The sequence below is a fragment of the Otolemur garnettii genome, unplaced genomic scaffold, assembly GCF_000181295.1.
Source record: "Otolemur garnettii isolate 467f Iridium unplaced genomic scaffold, OtoGar3 scaffold00211, whole genome shotgun sequence".
Taxonomy (NCBI): domain Eukaryota; kingdom Metazoa; phylum Chordata; class Mammalia; order Primates; family Galagidae; genus Otolemur; species Otolemur garnettii.
Genome location: NW_003852606.1, coordinates 360270 through 380652, shown reverse-complemented (window position 1 = coordinate 380652; position 20383 = coordinate 360270). Strand labels below are relative to the sequence as shown.

At 51.3% G+C, this 20383-nt stretch overlaps 1 protein-coding gene across 1 annotated transcript in view; it reads left to right on the top strand.

The window, feature by feature from the left end:
• Window positions 1-3309: 3309 nt before the first annotated feature.
• Window positions 3310-20383, top strand: part of MYBPC2 (myosin binding protein C, fast type) — a 28634-nt gene continuing 11560 nt past the window's right edge. Inside the window, exons 1-16 of the mRNA XM_023507924.1 lie at window positions 3310-3371; window positions 3900-4078; window positions 5223-5297; window positions 5810-5896; window positions 6124-6272; window positions 6690-6807; window positions 8041-8089; window positions 8236-8295; window positions 9987-10180; window positions 10411-10543; window positions 13311-13435; window positions 13531-13636; window positions 14631-14803; window positions 18289-18454; window positions 19881-19987; window positions 20313-20342. Coding sequence (XP_023363692.1) covers window positions 4060-4078; window positions 5223-5297; window positions 5810-5896; window positions 6124-6272; window positions 6690-6807; window positions 8041-8089; window positions 8236-8295; window positions 9987-10180; window positions 10411-10543; window positions 13311-13435; window positions 13531-13636; window positions 14631-14803; window positions 18289-18454; window positions 19881-19987; window positions 20313-20342 — 1591 coding nt within the window. The 5' untranslated portion in view covers window positions 3310-3371; window positions 3900-4059. The remainder of the gene's footprint in view (window positions 3372-3899; window positions 4079-5222; window positions 5298-5809; window positions 5897-6123; window positions 6273-6689; window positions 6808-8040; window positions 8090-8235; window positions 8296-9986; window positions 10181-10410; window positions 10544-13310; window positions 13436-13530; window positions 13637-14630; window positions 14804-18288; window positions 18455-19880; window positions 19988-20312; window positions 20343-20383) is intronic.

The window sequence follows — 20383 nt, the reverse complement described above, 5'->3', positions numbered from 1 at the left end:
GCCCACCTGAGGCTCTTGGGGGCTCCGCATCCTGCCTAGGTAGCTCTGGGAGCCCCACGCCGCCTGTGGAGCCTCATGGGGACCTCACGGCCCAGCCAGGACCCCTCTGGAGTCCCCCAGTCACGTTGGCATCGCCACACCCTAGGTCATAGGACCTATGGAACTCACACTTGAGGCGGGGAGTGTTGCCATAATCCCTAAGCCCGGCCCAGGGCCCCTCTGGGATTTCCTTACCACATACTGGATCCCCAGATCCTCATGTTTTGGGTCACAAGATCCACTGACCATTATACCATGGGGGCGCTGGAGAGGGTTGTGCTTCCAGAATCACAAGAGCTCCTCTGGGGTCCCCCAACCAGGCCTGGGACCACCCTAAGATCCATTGTAAACCCTCATATCTCATCTGGCGGTGCACACAGATCAGCACACCAGGAGGGGGGCTTTGCCAGCAACCCTAAGCCCTGTTCAGGGGTACCTCTGGGGTCCCCTTCTCATGTCTGAGTCCTTCTTGTCACATCTGAGATCTCCAAGTTGTCTAGGGCCTTCTGGAAACCCTTTATTATGTCTCAGATCTCTTTTTTTTTTTTTTTGAGACAGAGCCTCAAGCTGTCCCCCTGGGCAGAGTGCCGTGGCATTACAGCTCACAGCAACCTCCAACTCCTGGGCTCTAGCGAGTCTCCTGCCTCCGCCTCCCAAGTAGCTGGGACCACAGGCGCCCGCCACAAACGCCCGGCTGTTTTTTGGTTGCAGCCGTCATTGTTGTTTGGCGGGTCCGGGCTGGGGATTCGAACCCGCCACCTTAGGTGTACGTGGCTGGCGCCTTAGCCGGTTGAGCTGTAGGCGCTGAGCCTATGTCTCAGATCTCTGACCCTATCTAGAACTCTTGCCAGATCTGTTCCCTCAAATCCCTTTGTCATCTTTGAGAACCCCTAATTCTCTAGAACTATTCTCTTGTCACTTCTGTGTGTCTGGAATTCTCCAATCACATTTAGGGCCTCTCTGGAATCCTTTTGTCATGTCTGAAGTCACGATCTGGTGTGGGGTGTTCAGTGAACTGTGTCATATCTGGGGCCCCAGTGGGATATCCTCCAATCACATCTGAGGCCCTCCCAGGAATCCCCATGTGATAGGCCCCTTTAGGGACCACACAGTAGCCATAAGTTCCTAAGGGTACCCTACCCTTCTTGGGGTGTCCTAAATATGGCCATGCTGAAGGTCATTCTGGCCCCTCAAGTTATTGCTGGGAGATCTTGGCAGTTCCCTGTTATTTATAGTAAGAGGTTTCAATTAGATGCCCCCCACAATCCAGACAAACTAGGTCCTTGGTGATGGTTTTTTTTTCTATCTTCCTCCTCCCCACCTGTTTTTTTTTTTTTTAAGACAGACTCTCACTTTGTCACCCTTAGTAGAGTGCTGTGGCATCATAGATCACAACCTCAAACTCTTGAGCTCAAGTGATCCTCTTGCCTCAGCCTCCCAAGTAGCTGGGACTATAGGCGCTTGCAAAATGCCTGGCTATATTTTAGAGATGGGGTCTTGCTCTTGCTCAGACTATATGGTGATGTTTTCTTTAGTTCACAATAGCACTTGAAGGTTTGACTGGGGGATCCAAGTTAACAGCTGACCTTTCAAAATAGGGAGATTTTGCATAATCCAGACTTCTGCCTTCACTCAAAACATTGAGTGATCTGGTGGTGGTGGGCCAGGTTTTCAGTCTGGAAATGCTGGAACAGGACTTGGCCCCTCCTAATGGGGCATTTATTCTTCAATCTGTCCCAGTCTTTACCACCCCAGCTGTTTTACCACAGAGGCTTCTCTCAGCAGCCTATTTGGCCCCAGTCATTTGTGTTTTGACCTCTATGTATGCCCAGCTGGAGCTGAAGCCTGGATGAACTGTCGGAACTCTGACTGGGACTCCTGGGGGTGTCAAGTCTATAGGTTAAGAGGTCAGAGGTCCAGTTTCTTGAGCGTTGGTGGCTGGGGGACTTATGGGGAATGACTTCCAAGCCTTAGTTTGTCCCTTCTGTGAAAGAGAGACAGGAGGAGGAAGATCTCAAAAAGCATTTGCAAAACTGTTGAGCCTTTGACACATCTACTGAAATCCACCCCACTCCCAATTGATGGGCAGGAGGAAGAGGAGCATCAAGGACCAAAAGAGGCAGGAAATCCATGTGGGGGCACCAGTGGCTGGTGGCAGAGCCTAGGCTGAGACTTGCCCTCAAGAGAAGAAGTGGGGTATGGCACCTGGGGCTCAAAAGGGTAGGGCGCAGGCCTCATGTGCTGGAGGCGGTGGGTGCAAAACCAGCCCCTGCCAAAAAAAAAAAAAAAAAGAAGAGGGGAGGGGAAGGAGGGAGGCACCTGCGAAACGAAACGTCCTCTCCAGGGCCTCTTCCTACAAAGGAAGTACTTTTTACAAAAGCAATCGTTGTCATCCTAAATGTGGAATAAAAGAAAATAAAGTAAAAGAAATCAAGGTAGACAGACCTCCTAGAACCCTTTATTAGAGACTGCAATCCTGACCCCTCCACAGGGGTCGCTAGCTCTCGAAACACCGTGTCAACGAGGGGAAAAAGTGACTGGAGTTGAAAAAGGCACTTACAGCCAGATCTGGCTTAGCTTTGAATGCTGAAATAAGGGGCTTGCGGTGCAGGCACTGAGGGTTCCGTTTAAATTTTGTATTTTCCTCTCTTCCTGCCCATAAGAGTCCTCCTCCACCTCCTTCCTGGTTCCCCTTTCGTCTGGGTCTGGGACCCCTGCCTCTGGGTTGAGCCCCTGGGTTGGTGCCAAGGGACGCAAGCTTCCAGGAGGCAGCGTTGCTCCTGACACCTGCCTCACCACTCTTCACTGGCCTCTCGCGAGTGGTGTAACAGACTGCCTGCCAATTCGTGACATCACATACAAGCTGCCACCCGGTTGGCTTAGCGCTCCCCGAAGGCAGAAAGTTTCCGGCTCATAGAGGGGTTTCGAAAATGGATGGGGAAAATGGGCGGGAAGAAAAAGTGAAGGGACGTGTGTACCCTCACACTGCGTTACTTCTCAGGCGGTGCCCCACCCTTTCCCACCCTCTCACACCCATCTCGCCCCCCGCAACACCTGGTCTTCCCCCAAAGTCCCGGCCAAGGACCCGCCCCTTTATCTCCTTCACCTCCCCCCACCTGCCGTCCAGCCACCACCCCTTTCAAAAAGACACAACCCCCCCCCACCCCCCTGCCGGGAAGGGCGCCAATGTCCGGGCAGCCCTCCAGGGCCTTCCCAGCCTCCCACCCGCCCTCTCCCTCGCGTCCGGTGCCCGCCGCACCCGGTCCGGGAACAGTAGCGGGGAGCGGGCAGGCGCGGTCCCAGGAGAGGCGGCGGCCAGTCCCGGGACCCAGGTGGACGGGCCCCCAGGCCTTCGGGGTTACCCACACCCAGGGAGCGGATCTGAAGTCCCTGAGCTCCAATGTCGTCCCTGGAGGCACAGAAAACTCCTCCCCCGGGCAGCCATCCTGCCTACGCTGGGAAACCGGACCCTCCCTCCGGGCTCTGGTTTCCCGAAAACTCCTGACTTGCAAATGCTAAGAATGGCTTTCTAGACCCTGTCTCTCCCCGCCCCGCCTTCATGCCTGAGTCCTGGCTCGCAGCCTTTACCCACTTTAGACCTCCAGTCCCTTCTCCTTCTTAGGACCTAGGCGTCCAGTTTTCATCCTTTCTTCAGGACGCTTCAGGAATCTGGGGCCCCAGTTTCTCCTGCCTCCTGACTCGAGAGTCCAGGCACCCTGCACCCCTCCCCCAGACCCTGGGGCCTCCGCCTCTGGCACCTCCTTCCTCGGACCCAGGTGTCTGAGCCCCCAGCGCCTCTTCCCCGGGGTCCTGGCATTCAGCCATCTCTCTCTGTCCAGCTGTTATTTCTCGCCCTTTAGAACACGCGCGTGGAATGTGGGGCGGCCCGTCACTGATGCCTCCCTGAGCCTTCTGGGAGTCTCTGGATTCCTTAAAGGGCTCCCTCTGGAGGCCCACCTGTCCTCCCTAGGGCCCAGCGGACACAGCTGCAGTCAGAAGCGTGGGAGGAAGTGCACCGACATGCCTGAGGCAAAACCAGGTGGCTGCCAGACCCCCTTCCCCCTGTGGCCTTCTTTTGTGAATGAGGTTTGGGGACTCCTCTGTTTCTGGCATTGGGAGAATAGGGTGCTTCTCTGTGTGAGGAGGAGCTCCCTTTTGGGGGTTTCCCTTATCTGTGTAGGGTGAAGATCTCCACATGGGGAGGAGCAATCCCCTTCCATTTGTGAGGAGAGGTGTTGCCTTCCTTGGGTGAGATAGGGGGTCCCCTTCGGTAATGAGAGGGTTTCTTTAGACACAATTAGGGGTCCTCTCTCTGCTGGAGGTGATGATTCTCTGTATGTTGGGGTCCCTTTTTCTTAATGGGGATGGGGATCCTGTATGTGTAGTCTTAGCCTGGTGATTGAGGTCTGTTAGATTTAGGGATGACATCCTCTGGGTTGGGACTGGGCCACTGCTCTGAGAGAAGATTGGGGTTTTCTCTGTAGGATATGGCATCATTGGGTGTATAAAGATTAGGGGTTCCCACCTGCATGGAGTCACAGGAAAATCTTCTCTGTATAAGGATGGGAGGAATTTCCTTCTTTAGGAATTGAGGTTCCCATGTGTAGAAATTAGGGGGCTTTCTATAGGGGCTGTGGTCCTTTCTTTGTGTAGAGTTTGGGGCCCTTTCTTTGAATGGGCCTGGGGGCACTCTATATGGAGATGGGTTTCCTTTCTATGAGGAAGTCAACGCAGCAGCTGCCATCCCTTGTGAAGGATCCTCCTTCTTCTGAGGTGTCCTGTCTGCTGGCATCAGGCCAGCTGAGCTATGGGTAGGGGTCCAGCCCTTTCTGTAGCTGGGGGCCCAGCAGGCCAAGAGGCAGCAGGAAGAGCACATGAAGGGTGCTGTTGTCAGCACAAGGTGTCCAGTTTCCAGCTTGGAGGCAGTGCTAATTATACTCCCAGGATCTAAAAGGTCAGAGCCTGGTGGCCTGGGTGGATGGGACATAGCCTGCCTGGGGTGAAGGAAACCTGATCTCTTAGAGGCTCAGGTTGACAGATAAATTTACTCATAGGTTGGTGGCCTAGGCCCCCTGGGGCCTGAGGGAGAAGGGGCTGAGGGCTCAGACCCTGAGTCTGAGGGAGGAGGGTCTGTGGAAGGAGGGTGCTGGGCACATGCTCACCTGTGAACTTCTACTTCACAGTGGCCAAAAAGGCACCCAAAGGCAAAGATGCCCCCAAACAAGCTCCCAAAGAGGCTTCTGAGGAGGCCTCCAAAGGTAAGATGGCATTCCCGGAGGCTCAGCCAGCCTGGCATGTCACCTCCATGCTTCCCTCTGCACCCTTGCCCCAGCCTTCTCCTGATCTCTGTCTTTTAATTTGTCCCCTCACGGCGCCAGAGCTGACCTGCACTTCCCTACTCACAGCCCTCCCAGGGCTCCCTAGCACTGGTAGAGCACCCCGTCCCTCAGCTGGCTGATGGATCATTGAATCCTGCCCAACTTTGAATGTCCCCAGTCTATCTTTAAACCTCTCCTACCCCAAGGCCCATTCAGGACCCTCCAGCACATAGATGGGGAAACTGAGGCTTACAGGGTTGAGGGAGCTAGCCAAGGTCACATAGCCAATTGGGTGACATGTGGTCTTCCCCAAACCAGGAAAAGCCATTTTGCCATCATGGTCTTTGGTTTCTGAGCTGAGGGTGCCTCCATGACTCTAAGCTCCTTCCCCAAAGTGGCCCACTGGCTCTCCCCGACCCACCTCAGACTTCCTAATCCTGTCTCCTGAGCAGAAGCCCTACCTGAGGACCAGTCCCCCACTGCTGAGGAGCCCACTGGCATTTTTCTGAAGAAGCCAGACTCTGTATCAGTGGAGACTGGTGAGAGGGGTCTGAGGGAAGAGCTAGGGGCCGGGACCCCTGTGTCTGATGGAGGAGGAGGCTGGGGGCCAGGACCCCTGGGTGTGAGGGAAAAGGGGACTGGGGGACCTGGACCCTTGGGTCTGAGGGAGGAGGGGCGGGGGTGTCACATCCTCACATCCTCTCTGGAGAGTCTAGGTTGCTGACAGGATCCTCCTTCAATCCCATCCCCTCTCACACCCACCCAGGCAAGGATGCTGTGATTGTGGCCAAAGTGAATGGGAAGGAGCTCCAGGGCAAACCGACCATCAAGTGGTTCAAGGGCAAGTGGCTGGAGCTGGGCAGCAAGAGCGGTGCCCGATTTTCCTTTAAGGAGTCCCATGATGCCACAAGCAATGTGAGGACCTTTGGGAAGGGAGGGTATGTGGCAGGGGCTGGAGGTTGTGGAGGCCCAGGATTGTAGGCTTGGGGCTCCTGAGATGAAGAAGCGACCCTCCAGGAATGAAGGCTGTGTTGGGCAGGGAGGAGGATGCTTGGGGAAAGGCAGCTGCACTTGGCCAGGGACATGTGCATTTCTGGGAAGGTCTCAGGGAATCAGCAACATGGGCTCCCAGGGCTCGAGATTGGCTGGGCATGGGAAGAGGTTGAGCTGGCCTCACTGGTGCTAAGCAGTTCCTCCATTCGAAGTCTCCATGGGCCCATCCTGTGGGTGTCCATGAGGACTTGGAGACAGAGTTGTGAACTGGGCTCTGGGAGGGGGGGATGGTGCTTGGAGGGTGGTCACCTGCACCTACACCCTGGCCCTGGCCCCCAGGTGTACATCGTGGAGCTGCATATTGGGAAGGTGGTACTGGGGGACCGTGGGGATTACCGCCTCGAGGTCAAAACCAAGGATGCCTGCGACAGCTGTGGTTTCAACATCGATGTGGAGGGTGCGCTGGCAGGGAAAGGGTCAAAGGTTGTGGGTTTAGGGTAGGGGCCAAGGCACCAGCCAGGTGTAGGGAGAGGGAGGTAAAGGTCTGGGAGTGAGGTGGGTGCAGATATTTGGAGAAGGCTGTAGAGATTCAGGGGTCAGGGTATTCAAGATGGGGAGACGACCCACCAGCTTAGAGTAGAAGGAGAAATAAATTTAGGGGTGCAAGTGTTCAGGGTCTTGGGTGCACATGCAAAGGCTTAGGAAGTGAGTTTTGTAGATTCCAGGTTCAAAAAAGTAGAAGTGAGATGAGGTATGGTGACTCACACCTATAATCTTGCACTCTGGGAGGTCAAGGCAGGAGGATTATTTGAACTCAGGAGTTGAAAACCAGCCTGAGCAACAGTGAGACCTTGTCTCTACTAAAAATAGAAAAACTAGCCAGGTGTGGTAGCATACACTTGTAGTCCAAGCTATTTGGGAGACTGAGGCAAGAGGATTGCTTGAGCCCAAGAGTTTGATGTTGCTGTGAGTAACGATGATGCCACAGCATTCTACCCAGGATGACAGTGTAAGACTCTGTCTCAAGAAAAAAAAAAAAAGAAAGAAAAGAAAAAGAAAAGGAAAGAAAATAGGAGCAAAGGCTTAGGAAATGAGGGTATCCAAGATTAATAGAGGGTAGCACAGATTTGGGGCACATGTATGGAGGCCTGATGGTGAACTGGCTGGGGGGCTGCAGCCCAGGATGTATGAGGGTACAGGGAATGAGACTGCCAAGGTGTGGGGGCACAAGCTGGTGCTGGCAGCCAGGGAAGTAAGCGTGAGCACCTGTGGTTCAGTGGGTAGGGCGCCAGCCCCATATACTGAGGGTGGCGGGTTTGAACCCGGCCCCGACCAAACTGCAACAAAAAAAAAAACAAACAGTGTTGTGGCGGGTGCCTGCAGTCCCAGCTACTCAGGAGGCTGAGGCAAGAGAAGTGCCTAAGCCAAGGAGTTGGAGGTTGCTGTGAGCTGTGACGCCACGGCACTCTACTGAAGGTGACAAAGTGACACTCTGTCTCTTAAAAAAAAAAAAAAAAGATTGAGCTGCCCTAGGAGTAGAGGATGTCCAGGCCTGAGCAAGAGGGTGTGCAGGCACAAAAGATGGAGGACAGGTGGCTTGGAAGAGGTTGTGCAGGCTTAGGAGGATCTCTTGGTGTTAGACCAACCCTGGTCTCCCACTCACCTTTCCTTTCCCTGTTGCCACCCCCAGCTCCCCGTCAGGATGCCTCTGGGCAGAGTCTAGAAAGCTTCAGGCGTGTGTAAGTGGCCCTGGCCAAGGACCAGGAGAGGCTTCCCTTGGGAGGGGGAGAAGGGAGCACTTTGGGAGGCAGGGAGTGGGGACTCTAGGGTCTGTCTGTTGGGACAGGACCTCAGTGGGGTTCACACATCCTCTCTATGGCCATAGGGATGAAGGGAAGTCAGAAAATGTGGGTGAGCTGGATTTCAGCAGCCTGTTGAAGAAGCGGTGAGCACTCCACTGGATGAGAAAGGGGAGGAAGGTGGTGGGTGACACCCCACGGCCGCTGCTTCCCTGCTGTCATCTCTGGACTCCGCTGATCCATCTGCCACCTTCTCTACCTGTTCGTTCCCTGTCCACCCAGTATTCAGTCCACCAACCCATATGACCATCAACATGTCCATCCACCCTGCCATCCATTCATGCAGACCCCTACCCACAACCCAGTCAACCACCTGCCAAGAATTCGCCCACTCACCCCTTAGCTCACCAGCCTCACATCCCCTTTCTTACCTACCCATCCATCCATTCGTCCATCAACTCAACCAGCTACCTATTTATCCACCTACTAATCAATCCATCTACTCACCTGCCCATTTGCCAATACATCCACCCACTTATTATCCATCTACCTGCTATCTTCCCATCTGTCCACCCACCAACCTGCCATTTTGCTCAGAGTGGCTCCATGGATGTGTAGAGAAGTTGGTGGGTGGATGGAATATTGGATTCAGCTTGGAGAGAGATGCAGGTGTAAGTGGACAGTAAAGGTGGGTGGGTGGTGGGAAGGTGGGTCGATGGGGGCGCAAGTAGGTGGGGATGTGGAGGGATAGATGGAGCAGGTGAGATGAAGCAGTCTGCACAGCTATCCTCCAAGCTAGCTCTCTGTTGGATTGAACTATATGAAATTGATGTTCTGTAGGTCAAAAATGATTGAACTCTGGTGAAGTCATATTGTCTAACATCACACTTGTTCACTTACTCACTGTTTACCATCTGTGGGGGCACTCATCCAAATGCCACTCACCTATCTAGCCTCATAACCAAATCCCTGACAACCCCATGAACTAATAGATTCTTCTGTTTGTTTCCAGCCAGCCAGCCACTGACTTAGCCACCTCCTGTTACCATGTCCCTCCAACTCCTGCCCAGCCATTTCCCACCAACCTGTCCATCTCCTTTGCCAAGCATCCTTCACCAAACCCTCCTCCTGCCTTCCCACCCACCCCTCCATGACCCATCTGCCTATTCATCTGTCCACCCACTCACTGCTCCATACATCAACACAAGTATTGAATATGTCTCCAATTTGCCCACTCAGCTATTCTCTCTGCTTCCTTCCTTTCCTTCTTTCTTTCCAAAGACCCATCCATGCATACATTCACTCTCTCACTCATCAAACATGAGGCCTTATGTCTACTGGACCCTGGGAGTGAGTCAAATTGAGAGCAACACACTGCCCTGGAGGGTAGGCAGGGGCTCATGGAGAAGGGAACTTTGGCCTTGGTCTTGTAGAATGAAGAGGAGTCCATCAGGAAGAGGAGGTGGGGAGAGGTCATGAAGGCAGGGAGTTTGTGCTCAGGCTGGGAGGCAGGAAAGAGCCTGGAGTGTCTAGTAAGAGGCAAGTAGCTCGGTATGGAGGGTTGTGGGGTCATTATGGGAACAGGTGGGGCAGTGATCTCCAGGCTGAGGAGCAAAGAGCCATAGAAAAGTCTGGAAGGGGGAAGAGATGGCATCTGATGTGGGGAAAGACAGGGAGGCCAGGAGACAGGGGAGGAGGCTGGGCGGTGGGCCAGGTAGGAAAGAACAAGACCCAGAGAGAAAACGTGGTGTGGGTAAGTCGTGGTGATGAGCACAGAGGCTGAGGAAGGTCCTCCCCTCCTCACTCCCTGGTGTTTGACCTGTCTCCCCACCATTAGGGAGGTGGTTGAGGAGGAGAAGAAGAAAAAGAAAGATGACGATGACCTGGGCATTCCCCCGGAGATTTGGGAGCTGCTGAAAGGGGCAAAGAAGAGCGAGTATGAGAGAATTGCCTTCCAGTACGGCATCACTGACCTCCGGGGCATGTTGAAGCGGCTCAAGAAGGCCAAGGTTGAGGTCAAGAAGAGTGCAGGTCAGCACTGGGCAAGGGGAGATGGGCCTGCCCATGGGGACTCCACATCCCTGGCATCTGATGCTTGGGCCTTGGGCCTATCTTTGGGAGGTCCTAACATGAGGAGCAATTGAGTCTTGGTTCTTGGGGACCTCTGAGTTCATAGGAGGCCCCCTGACATTGACCTTGGAAGGCCCATGGTCTAGGAAGGGAAACTTACCATGGTCCCCTCTGCACCCTTTCATCCCCAGCCTTCACAAAGAAGTTGGATCCAGCCTACCAAGTGGACAGAGGCAACAAGGTCAAGTTGATTGTAGAGATCAGTGACCCAGACCTTCCCCTCAAGTGGTTTAAGAACGGCCAGGAGATCAAACCAAGCAGCAAGTACGTGTGAGGCAGTCATGACGTGGGGGGATCCTAGTCCAGAGAGCATACCCAGGAGCAAGGCTGATAACTCTTTCTTTTTTTGCAACTTTTGGCCTTGGCCAGATTTGAATCTGTCACTTCTGGTATGTGGGGCCGGTGCCCTACTCACTAAGCCACAGGCGCCGCCCAAGGCTGGTAACTCTTAACCAAGAGGGTATTCCTCCACTGCTGGGTGTAGTCCCTCATGCCTACAATCCCAGTGACTCAGGAGGTTGAGGAAGGTTCAGGTGGGAGGATTGCTTAAGCCCAGGAGTTCAAGGCTGCAGTAAGATGTGATTGTGCTACTGCATTCTAGCCAGAGCAACTGAGAGAGACCCTGTCTAAAAATAAATAAATAAATAAAGTGTAAATACTTCACTGGAAAAAATAGAAAAGAGCAAGGAAGAATATGAATTCAGCTGAGAAATAACCCAAATGGCCAATAAGCTGTGAAGTACACCTTCAACCTTGCAGAGAATAATAATAATAATAATGCGAATGAAAACAACAGTCTTTCTGCTCTCCAAATGGGCAAAGACTTTCCAAAACAGTAAAGCCCAGTGCTGGAGAAGATGTAGGGAAATGGATATACAAACGCTGCTGGTAGGAACATGAATTGGTAAATCTCCAAAGGGAAATATATTAAAAAGCCTTAGCTGGGTGTGGTGGCTCAGGCCTATAATCCCAGGACTCTGGGAGGTTGAGGTGGGAGGATCCTTTGAGCTCATGAGTTAGAGACCAGCCTGAGCAAGAGCAAGACCCCTGTCTCTAAAAAAAACAGATGGATGTTGTGGCAGGTGCCTGTAGTCCCAGCTACTTGAGAGGCTGAGGCAAAAAGATCACTTGAGCCCAGGAATCTGAGGTTGCTGTGAACTATGATGCTATGGCACTCTACTGGGGGCAAGAAAGTGAGACTCTGTCTCAAAACCAAAACATAAATGAATAAATAAATAAAACAAAAAATAAATAAAAAAGCTTTGCGGTTGTACAATTCTAGGTTTTTATTGTGAAGGAATTATCATGGATACATATATTTATTTCAGAATGTTCCAGGGGTACAAATGTTTTGGTTACATGCATTACTTCGGTATAGTAAGGGTTATAATTGTGACTACCCCCAGAAAGGAGGCACTGTGCCTGTTAGGTGTGACTTTATCTGTCCCTTCTCCCTGCTTCCACTTGCTTGATTTCCATTGCATTTTACTACCAAGCTGTGTATTTTGAACTAGGACGACGTTCATTGAAGCATTTGCTATCATAGCAAAAATATACAGTTCCATACTAAGGTAATATACAGTCACTAAAACAGAAATTCTAGAACATGCAGTAACATGGAAAGCTGTTCAAGATTATGTGCAGGCTGGGTGTGGTGGCTCAGACCTGTAATCCTAGCACTCTGGGAGGCCGAGGCAGGTGGATTGCCTGAGCTCATGGGTTTGAGACCAGTGTGAGCAAGAGCAAGATCCTATCTCTAAAAATAGCCAGGCGTTGTAGCAGACGCCTGTAGTCCCTGCTACTCAGGAGGCTGAGGCAAGAGAATCACTTGAGCCCACAAGTTTGAGGTTGCTGTGAGCTATGATGCCATGACACTCTACCAAGGGTGATAAAGTAAGACTCTGTCTCAAAAAAAAAAAAAAAAAAAGATTATTATGTGCAGAAGTATATTACCTGCTCTGCTTCACAGAATGTTAAACTACATTTGATTTATATATAAGAAAAAGTTTGGAAAGTCAGGGGCCAAAATATTTATAGCAGTTATTTTTTTGTGGGATAGTTATGGGATGAATTTTTTTTAATTTTTTGTCTTGGCTATGCTTTCTAAATTCCCTATAATTAGCATTTTATTTATTTATTTATTTATTTATTGCAAGGTCTCACTCTGTCACCTGTCAACCTGGGTAGAGCTCAGTGGCTCAAACTCCCGGGCTCAAACCATCATCCTGCCACAGCCTCCCAAATAGCTGGGACTACAGGCGCCCACCACGGTGGCCTGGCTCATTTTTCTGTTTTTAGTAGAGACAAAATGTTGCTCTTGCTCAAGCTGGTCTCAGACTCCTGATCTCAAAAAATCATCCTGCCTCAGCCTCCCAGAGTGTCAGGATTATAGGTGTGAACCACTGTGCCCAGTCTATGATGAGCATTTTTGGTTAGAAAAAAAGTCATGTTAGTTAAGGTATGGGTTGATTCCTTCTAACAAAGAGTTCCTGAAATACACTTAAGTTAGACACCCATGGATTTGCAGCTGACTGAGGTGGGCCAGTTCTCTAACAGATCATTTGGGGACCTAGGTCACTCCACATTGTTGGCTTTATCATCTCTTTTGATGGTGTCCCCATCTGTATCACCAAAACTGGGGCATGGGCATAACTGTGTCTGGCTGGTGGGAGGGGGAAAGGGAGAATTCCAGAGGAAGCAATTCATCTGAAGGTGGGAGATGAGCTAGAAGCTACAGATCACTTCCAGCCACTTTCCACTGGGACAAACTCAGGCCTAGCTGCAAAGAAGGCTGGGAAATGTAGTTTTCTAGGTGGGTGGCCCGTGCCACTGTGCAGAGGAGGAGAGGATGGATGTGGGTGGTCAGCTGGCATTTCCGCCAGTTATTTAAATAACAGAAACTAGACTCCGTCCCCTCCAATGCAGTTTAATCTGACAGGGAGAGTCTTGCCCTGAAAAACGGGTGAGCAGATCTACTACAGGGCCAGGCGAATGTCCCACCTTCTGGGTTGAGATGAGACTTTTGTGCCAGGTACGTGTTTGAGAACGTCGGGAAGAAGCGAATTCTCACCATCAACAAGTGCACACTGGCAGACGATGCTGCCTACGAGGTGGCTGTCAAGGATGAGAAGTGTTTCACTGAGGTCTTTGTCAAAGGTGAGGCTAGAACTTGGGCCTGAGTGGGGGAATGGAATGGAACTCTGGATGGGGTCCTGAAGCTACTGCTCTCTTGTTGTCCCTCTGTCACATAGAACCTCCAGTCCTGATTGTCACGCCCCTGGAGGACCAGCAGGTGTTTGTGGGTGACCGGGTGGAAATGGTGGTGGAGGTATCGGAAGATGGGGCCCAGCTCATGTGGTGAGTGACCCTTGATTCCCGATCTCCCTGTGCTCACAGTGTCTTTGCCTCAGCTCTGATCTTTGTGGGACCCTCTGATCTTCATTCAGCAGTGACTGGGAGACCTCAACCTTTCTCTGTAAATCCCCACCCTCACTGTGACTTCTATCTAGAACCTCAACCCATCCTATGGGCTTTTTGGGGTCCTTTTCCTGATACCTGCAGATTCATTAAATATTTATTCATACATCCAACCAGTCATCCATCCTTTGGTCCACCCACCCATCCATGCATCCACCAACCCATCTCCCCATCCATTCACTCATCCATCCAGCAAACTCTTACTTATGATTTGGTGGCTCTTCTGCATATCAGAGATATGGGAGGAAAACAATACCAACATGGTACTCACCTTCGTGGTATTTATAATCTGGAAATTTGGAGGTATATGTGTGTAGGAGACGGGGACAGGCCTGGGTCGAGTCTTTGCACAAACACATATGGAAGTTCTACTTTGAAGTGTTTGAAAGGAGCAGCAGCAGATGCTACAGCAGCTTTTCATTAGGAGAAAGGGATTTGGGAGTTCAGGGAATGCTCCCTAGAGGAGGTGACAACTGGGCTGCTGCTGAGACGGCTCAGTGACGTGGGAGTAGGGAGTGCCCTGGACAGGGGACACATTCACAGAGGCCATAATATTTGACATTTCTCCAAGACTCTAGGGCTTCCTCTGGGCTCTGGCCTCTTCCCGTGACCTCTCTTTGTGTTCCTGACTTCCAGCCAGTACCTTGAGGCATCTCCCCATGGCCTTGACCTCATCCTGCCCCTTCTCTCTGCTGATCCCACCTGTGACCCACCCACCACTCAAGATGCCTCTGCCACCCTCTCTTTCCCTCCCTCAATGACCTCTGGTACCTCTGGGCTCCTGACTCATGCTCTGAGACTCAAACCCAGAGCCATGCAGACCACCATGCTGACTGCTCTTGTTCTTGTCCTCCTCTGTGTCTCCTCCCCCCAGGATGAAAGATGGGGTGGAGTTGACCCGGGAGGATTCCTTCAAGGCCCGATACCGCTTCAAGAAGGATGGGAAGCGCCACATTCTCATCTTTTCAGATGTGACCCAGGAGGATGGGGGGCATTATCAAGTCATGACCAATGGTGGCCAATGTGAGGCTGAGCTCATTGTGGAAGGTATGGGGCTGGGCGGGGTAGGGGCCACACTGTGCACACCTCTCTTTGCAACTTAATATTACTGGGGCCCCAAATCTTAGAGTTGTCCCTGATTCCTGTCAATGGAAAAGAACTTATACTCTGTAAAATGATTTAAGAGGTTTAGACCAGGTATGGTGGCGCATGCCTGTAATTCTAGCACTCTGGGAGGCCAAGGGGGGTGGATTGCTTGAACTCAGGAGTTCAAGATAAGCCTGAGCAAGAACTCATCTTTACTAAAAATAGAAAAACCGAGTCTGACTTGGCACCTATAGCTCAAGTGGCTAGGGCACCAGCTACATACACCAGAGGGGGCGTGTTTGAATCCAGCTTGGGTGTGCCAAACAACAATGACAACTACAACCAAAAAAGAGCCGGGCATTGTGGTGGGTACCTGTAGTCTCAGCTATTTGGGAGGCTGAGGCAAGAGAATTGCTTAAGCCCAGAAGTTGGAGGTTGCTGTGAGCTGTGATGCCACACCACTCTACCCAGGGTGACAGCTTGAGGCTCTGTCTCAAAAAAGAAAGAAAGAAAGAAAGAAAGAAAGAAAGACCAGCCAGGTGTGGTGATAGGTGCCTATAGTCACAGCTATTGGGGAGACTGAGACAAGAAGCGAGGACTTTGAGGTTGCTGTGAGCTATGATGCCACAGCACTCTAGCCTGGGACAACAAAGTATTATTTAAATTTAAAGAGCCCAGTTATGTGACTGTGGCCCAGAAAGCCACGCCCAAGAAGCCTTGAGCAAGTGGTCCCACTGTGGTTGGGTTATAGTTTGGTTTGATACATTTTAGGAATTACACATAAAGTTACAAATCAGTACACAGAAGGCATACGTTGGTCTGTCCAGAAAAGGTAGGAATTACAAGGAGGCTTATAGGTTATAGGTAGTTTAAAGATTATTTGATTTGGAATTGGTTAAAAAAACAGAGAGAGAGAGAAGCTTTGTCTGAAGACTTGGAACTTTTTTTTTTTTTTGAGACAGGGCCTCAAGCTGTTCCACTGGGTAGAGTGCCATGGCATCACGCTCACAGCAACCTCCAACTCCTGGGCTCAAGCAATTCTCCTGCCTCCACCTCCCAAGTAGCTGGGACCACAACACCTGGCTATTTTTTGGTTGCAGCTGTCACTGTTGTCTGGTGGGCCCAGGCTGGATTCAAACCTGCCAGCTCAGGTATATGTGGCTGGTGCCTTAGCTGCTTAAGCCACAAGCACTGAGCCATGGAACTTTTTTTTTTGAGACAGAGCCTCAAGCTGTCCCTCTGGGTAGAGTGCTGTGGCATCACAGCTCACAGCAACCTCCAACTCCTGGGCTCTTGCGAGTCTCCTGCCTTAGCCTCCCAGGTAGCTGGGACCACAGGCGCCCGTCACAAGGCGTGGCTATTTTTTGGCTGCAGCCATCATTGTTGTTTGGCGGGCCGGGCCACCTTAGGTGTATGTGGCTGGCGCCTTAGGCGCTGGTGCCTTTTTGTTTTTTTGAGTCAGAGTCTCACTTTTGTCACCCTCTCATAGAGACCACTGTCTCTACTAAAGAGAGTGCCACTTTTGTCGCCCTCTGATAGAGACCCCGTCTCCACTAAAAACAGAAAAACTAGCTGGGTGTTGTGGCAAGTGCCTGTACTCCCAGCTACTAGGGAGGCTGAGGTAAGAGGATTGCTCAAGCCCAAGAATTTGAGGTTGCTGTGAGCTACTCATAGCAACTTTAGACTCCTGGGCTCGAGCAATTCTCTTGCCTCAGCCTCCCCAGTAGCTGGGACTACAGGCGCCTGCCACAACGCCTGGCTATTTTTAGAGACTGGGTCTTGCTCTAGCTCAGGCTAGTCTTGAACTCATAGCTCAGGTGATCTGCCCGCCTCAGCCTCCCAGAGTGATGGGATTACAGGAGTGAGCCACTTGCCTAGCCAAATCTGGGAATTTTTTTTTTTTTTTTTTGAGACGAAGTGTTATGATGTTGCCCTCGCTAGAGTTTTGTGGCATCACAGCGCACAGTAACCTCAGACTCTTGGGCTTAAGTGATTCTCTTTCCTCAGCCTCCCAAGTAGCTGGGACTACAGGTGCCCACCACAACACCCAGATATATATATATATTTTTTTTTGGCTGTAGCTGTCATTGTTGTTTGGTAGGCCTGGGCTGGGTTCGAACACACCAGCTCCAGTGTATGTGGCTGGCGTCCTAGCTGTTTGGGCTACAGGGCACTGAGCCCAAATCTTGGAAAGTTTTAACACAAGGAAGTCTGTTAATCAGAGATAAGCCACCAGACAAATACCAGGCTCAAGTCATCTCTGAAGTAAATTGATGACTTGCAGCTGTGGTTTAACCTTTGTCTTCCATGGCCTTGGGCCATGATGATATTAATGATTTTGTATGTTATTATTACAAAGAATAACTTCAGGCCAGGCTTGGTGGCCTATAATCTCAGCATTCTGGGAGGCTGAACAGGTGGATTACTTGAGCTCTCAAGTTTGAGACCAGCCTGAGCAAGAGTGAGACCTGTTTCTACTAAAAATGGAAAAACTACTTGGGCGTGGTGGCACACACACACCTGCAGTTCCATCTACTGGGGAGGCTGAGGCAGGAGGATTGCTGAGCCCAGGTGTTTGAGGTTTCTGTGAGCTAAGATGATGTCACGGCACTCTACCCAGGGTGACAGAATGAGACTCTGTCTCAAAAATGAAAACAAAAACAAAAGATAATTTCAAAAGGGACAGGGCATAACTAGGCATGCCTGACTGCCCTTCTCCTCTTAGCTTGGCAACTGGGATCTGGGATTTAAAGTTTTTTTTCTGTTTTGGATCCCCTTGGCCTAAAGAGAGTTCATTCAGTAATGGGGGGGGCTTAAAATTTTTATTTATTGTTTGAGACAGAGTCTTACTTTGTCACCCTGGGTAGAGTGCTATGGCATCATAGCTCACAGTAACCTCAAACTCTTGGGCTCAAGCAATTCTCTTGCTTCAGCCTCTCAAGTAGCTGGGACTACAGGCACCCGCCACCATGCCTGGCCGGTTATTCTATTTTTTTTAGTATAGAAGGGATTTCACTCTTGTTCAGGCTAGCTCAGGCAATCCACCTACCTTGGCCTCCCAGAGTGTTAGGGTTACAGGCGTGAGCCACCACACCTGGCCAAGGGCTTAAGATTTTATTTCAGTACACAGTCCTCTTTTTCCCACACACCCTACTATATCTGACCCACCTGCTGTGCCCCAGGACCTTTGTACACACTGCTCCCCTGACTTGGGAGGCTCCCTGTGCCCTCCCGTGGGTTCTCCCTCCCTGCAGGCTGCCTTGCTCTGTCATGTTGACTTCCCTTTTTCACTGCCTCCCTGCTGGAGTGTGAGCTCTCCAAAGCCAGTGGGATGTTTTTGGGTTGTTTGTGGCTGTGTTCCCAGTGCCTGGACCTGGTGGGTGCTCCCCAGCATTCCTGGACTGACTAGAGTGGTGACAGCTCTGCCTCTTTCCTTTCCCACCCAGAGAAACAGCTGGAGGTTCTGCAGGACATCGCAGACCTGACAGTGAAGGCCTCGGAACAAGCTGTGTTCAAGTGCGAGGTGTCTGACGAGAAGGTGACAGGCAAGTGGTACAAGAACGGGATCGAGGTGCGGCCCAGCAAGAGGATCACCATATCCCATGTGGGGAGGTGAGGAGAGGGCTGTGGAGGGTGTATGTGTGTATTAGTCAGCTATGACTGTATAACAAAGCACCACTAGATGTAGTAGTTAAAAAAAACAAGGCTTGAGGCTGGGTGTGGTGGCTCTCACCTGTATTCCTCCTACTCTGGAAGGCCAAGGCAGTGTGGATCATTTGAGCCCAGGGGTTCAAGACCAGTGTGAACAAGAACAAGACCCTGTCTCTACTAAAAACAGAAAAACTAGCTGGGTGTTGTGGCAAGTGCCTGTAGTCCTAGCTACTGGGGAGGCTGAGGCAAGAGGATTGCTCAAGCCTAAGAGCTTGAGGTTGCTGTGAGCTATGATGCCATAGCACTCTACCCAGGGTAACAGAGTGAGTCTCTGTCTCCAAAAAATAAATAAATGAATGAATGAATAAGCAAATAAGGCTGCAAGTTGGTGTGGGACTGAGTGAGCTAAGATAGCCTCACTCCGTGCCTCTGTGGTCAGCTTAATGTTGGCCCTGCTGACCTTGCCCTGGGCTCTGACAGGACTTTAGCTGGGACAGCTGGGCTGCTGCCAACACTCTGGTCTATATGGCATCTCATCCTTCAGTAGGTTCAGCCTGGCAAGTTCATGTAGCAGAAATAGAGGTCCCAAGAGAGCATGGAAGTGAACAAGGTCTCTGTGACCTAGGCTGGGAACAGTCCCAGTGTCACTTCCACCATATTCTATTGGACCAAGAATGTCACAGGCTGGCCCACATTCCAGAGGTGGGAAATAGACTCTACCATTTGGTGGTGGAGGGTGGGGCACTGCAAGGGCACAGACACAGGGAGGGGAACGACTCTGGCCATATCTGTAAATAGTCTACATGGGTGGTGGTGGGGTGTCCAGCCAGGAAAACAAGAGGCTGGAATTCCATAGGTAGCATGTGAACACCTGAGATAAACACCTGGTTATCTGCAGAACTCGAGGAACTACTTTGACAATGCAGAGCATCCTGCCCTCATGGATTTCCAGGCAGTAGCTCTTGGCAGGATGTAAGCATTACCTGTGTTCTATGGAAGGAACATGCCACTGGTGTGGCAATAAGGGTGGCGATGCATCCTAACACTCACAGGGCACTTAATATGTGTCGGATAATTTCTAAATGCTAATTTCTAGATGCTTTATGACAACTTTGAGTAGATTACTATCATTACCCCTATTTTATAGGTGAAGAAATGGAGGCCTGGACAGCTTAAGTAACTTGGCCAAGGTCACACAGCTGCTAAGTGGGATGGGAACATAGGCCATAGCATTCCAAAGCCCCAAACAGAAATGGTGGGCATGTAGATTGCACTGAGGAGGGTGTTTCTCTAGATGGCACAAGAAAAGCAGGTGGAGACAGTCTGGCTCTGGGGTGGGCCCCAGGGTGACTTAGCCCAACCCCTACCCTGCTACCCAACGTTTCAGGATCCACAAGCTGGTGATCGATGACGTCCGCCCTGAGGATGAGGGAGACTACACATTTGTGCCCGATGGCTATGCCCTATCACTGTCTGCCAAGCTCAACTTCTTGGGTGAAGACGCCCCTTCCTCTCTCCTGTGTGCTATAGCACCCCCCCACCCCCAGCCCAAGGCCCCAGATGCCTCCCTTCAGTTTTCCCAATTGTGCAATGAGGGTGACAGCAAACATCATGGGTGGAGGTAGAAAATGGAGAGCATTGGCTCCGTGGAAATGTGTCCATAAGGGGACAAGTGGTTCAGGGGCCTGAGCCTTGCCCCCAGCACCCCAGCTCCTGGTAGCACTGCCAGACTTTGCCTCTGTCTCTGGGCTGTGATGGTGGGATGAGGAGCCTGTTGGGCTTGGACCTACCTAACTGTCCAGTATTCTTTGTCTTCCAGAAATCAAAGTGGAGTATGTACCCAAGCAAGGTGGGCACCAAGGGGTGCTCTAGGAGCTAGGGGCCTAGACC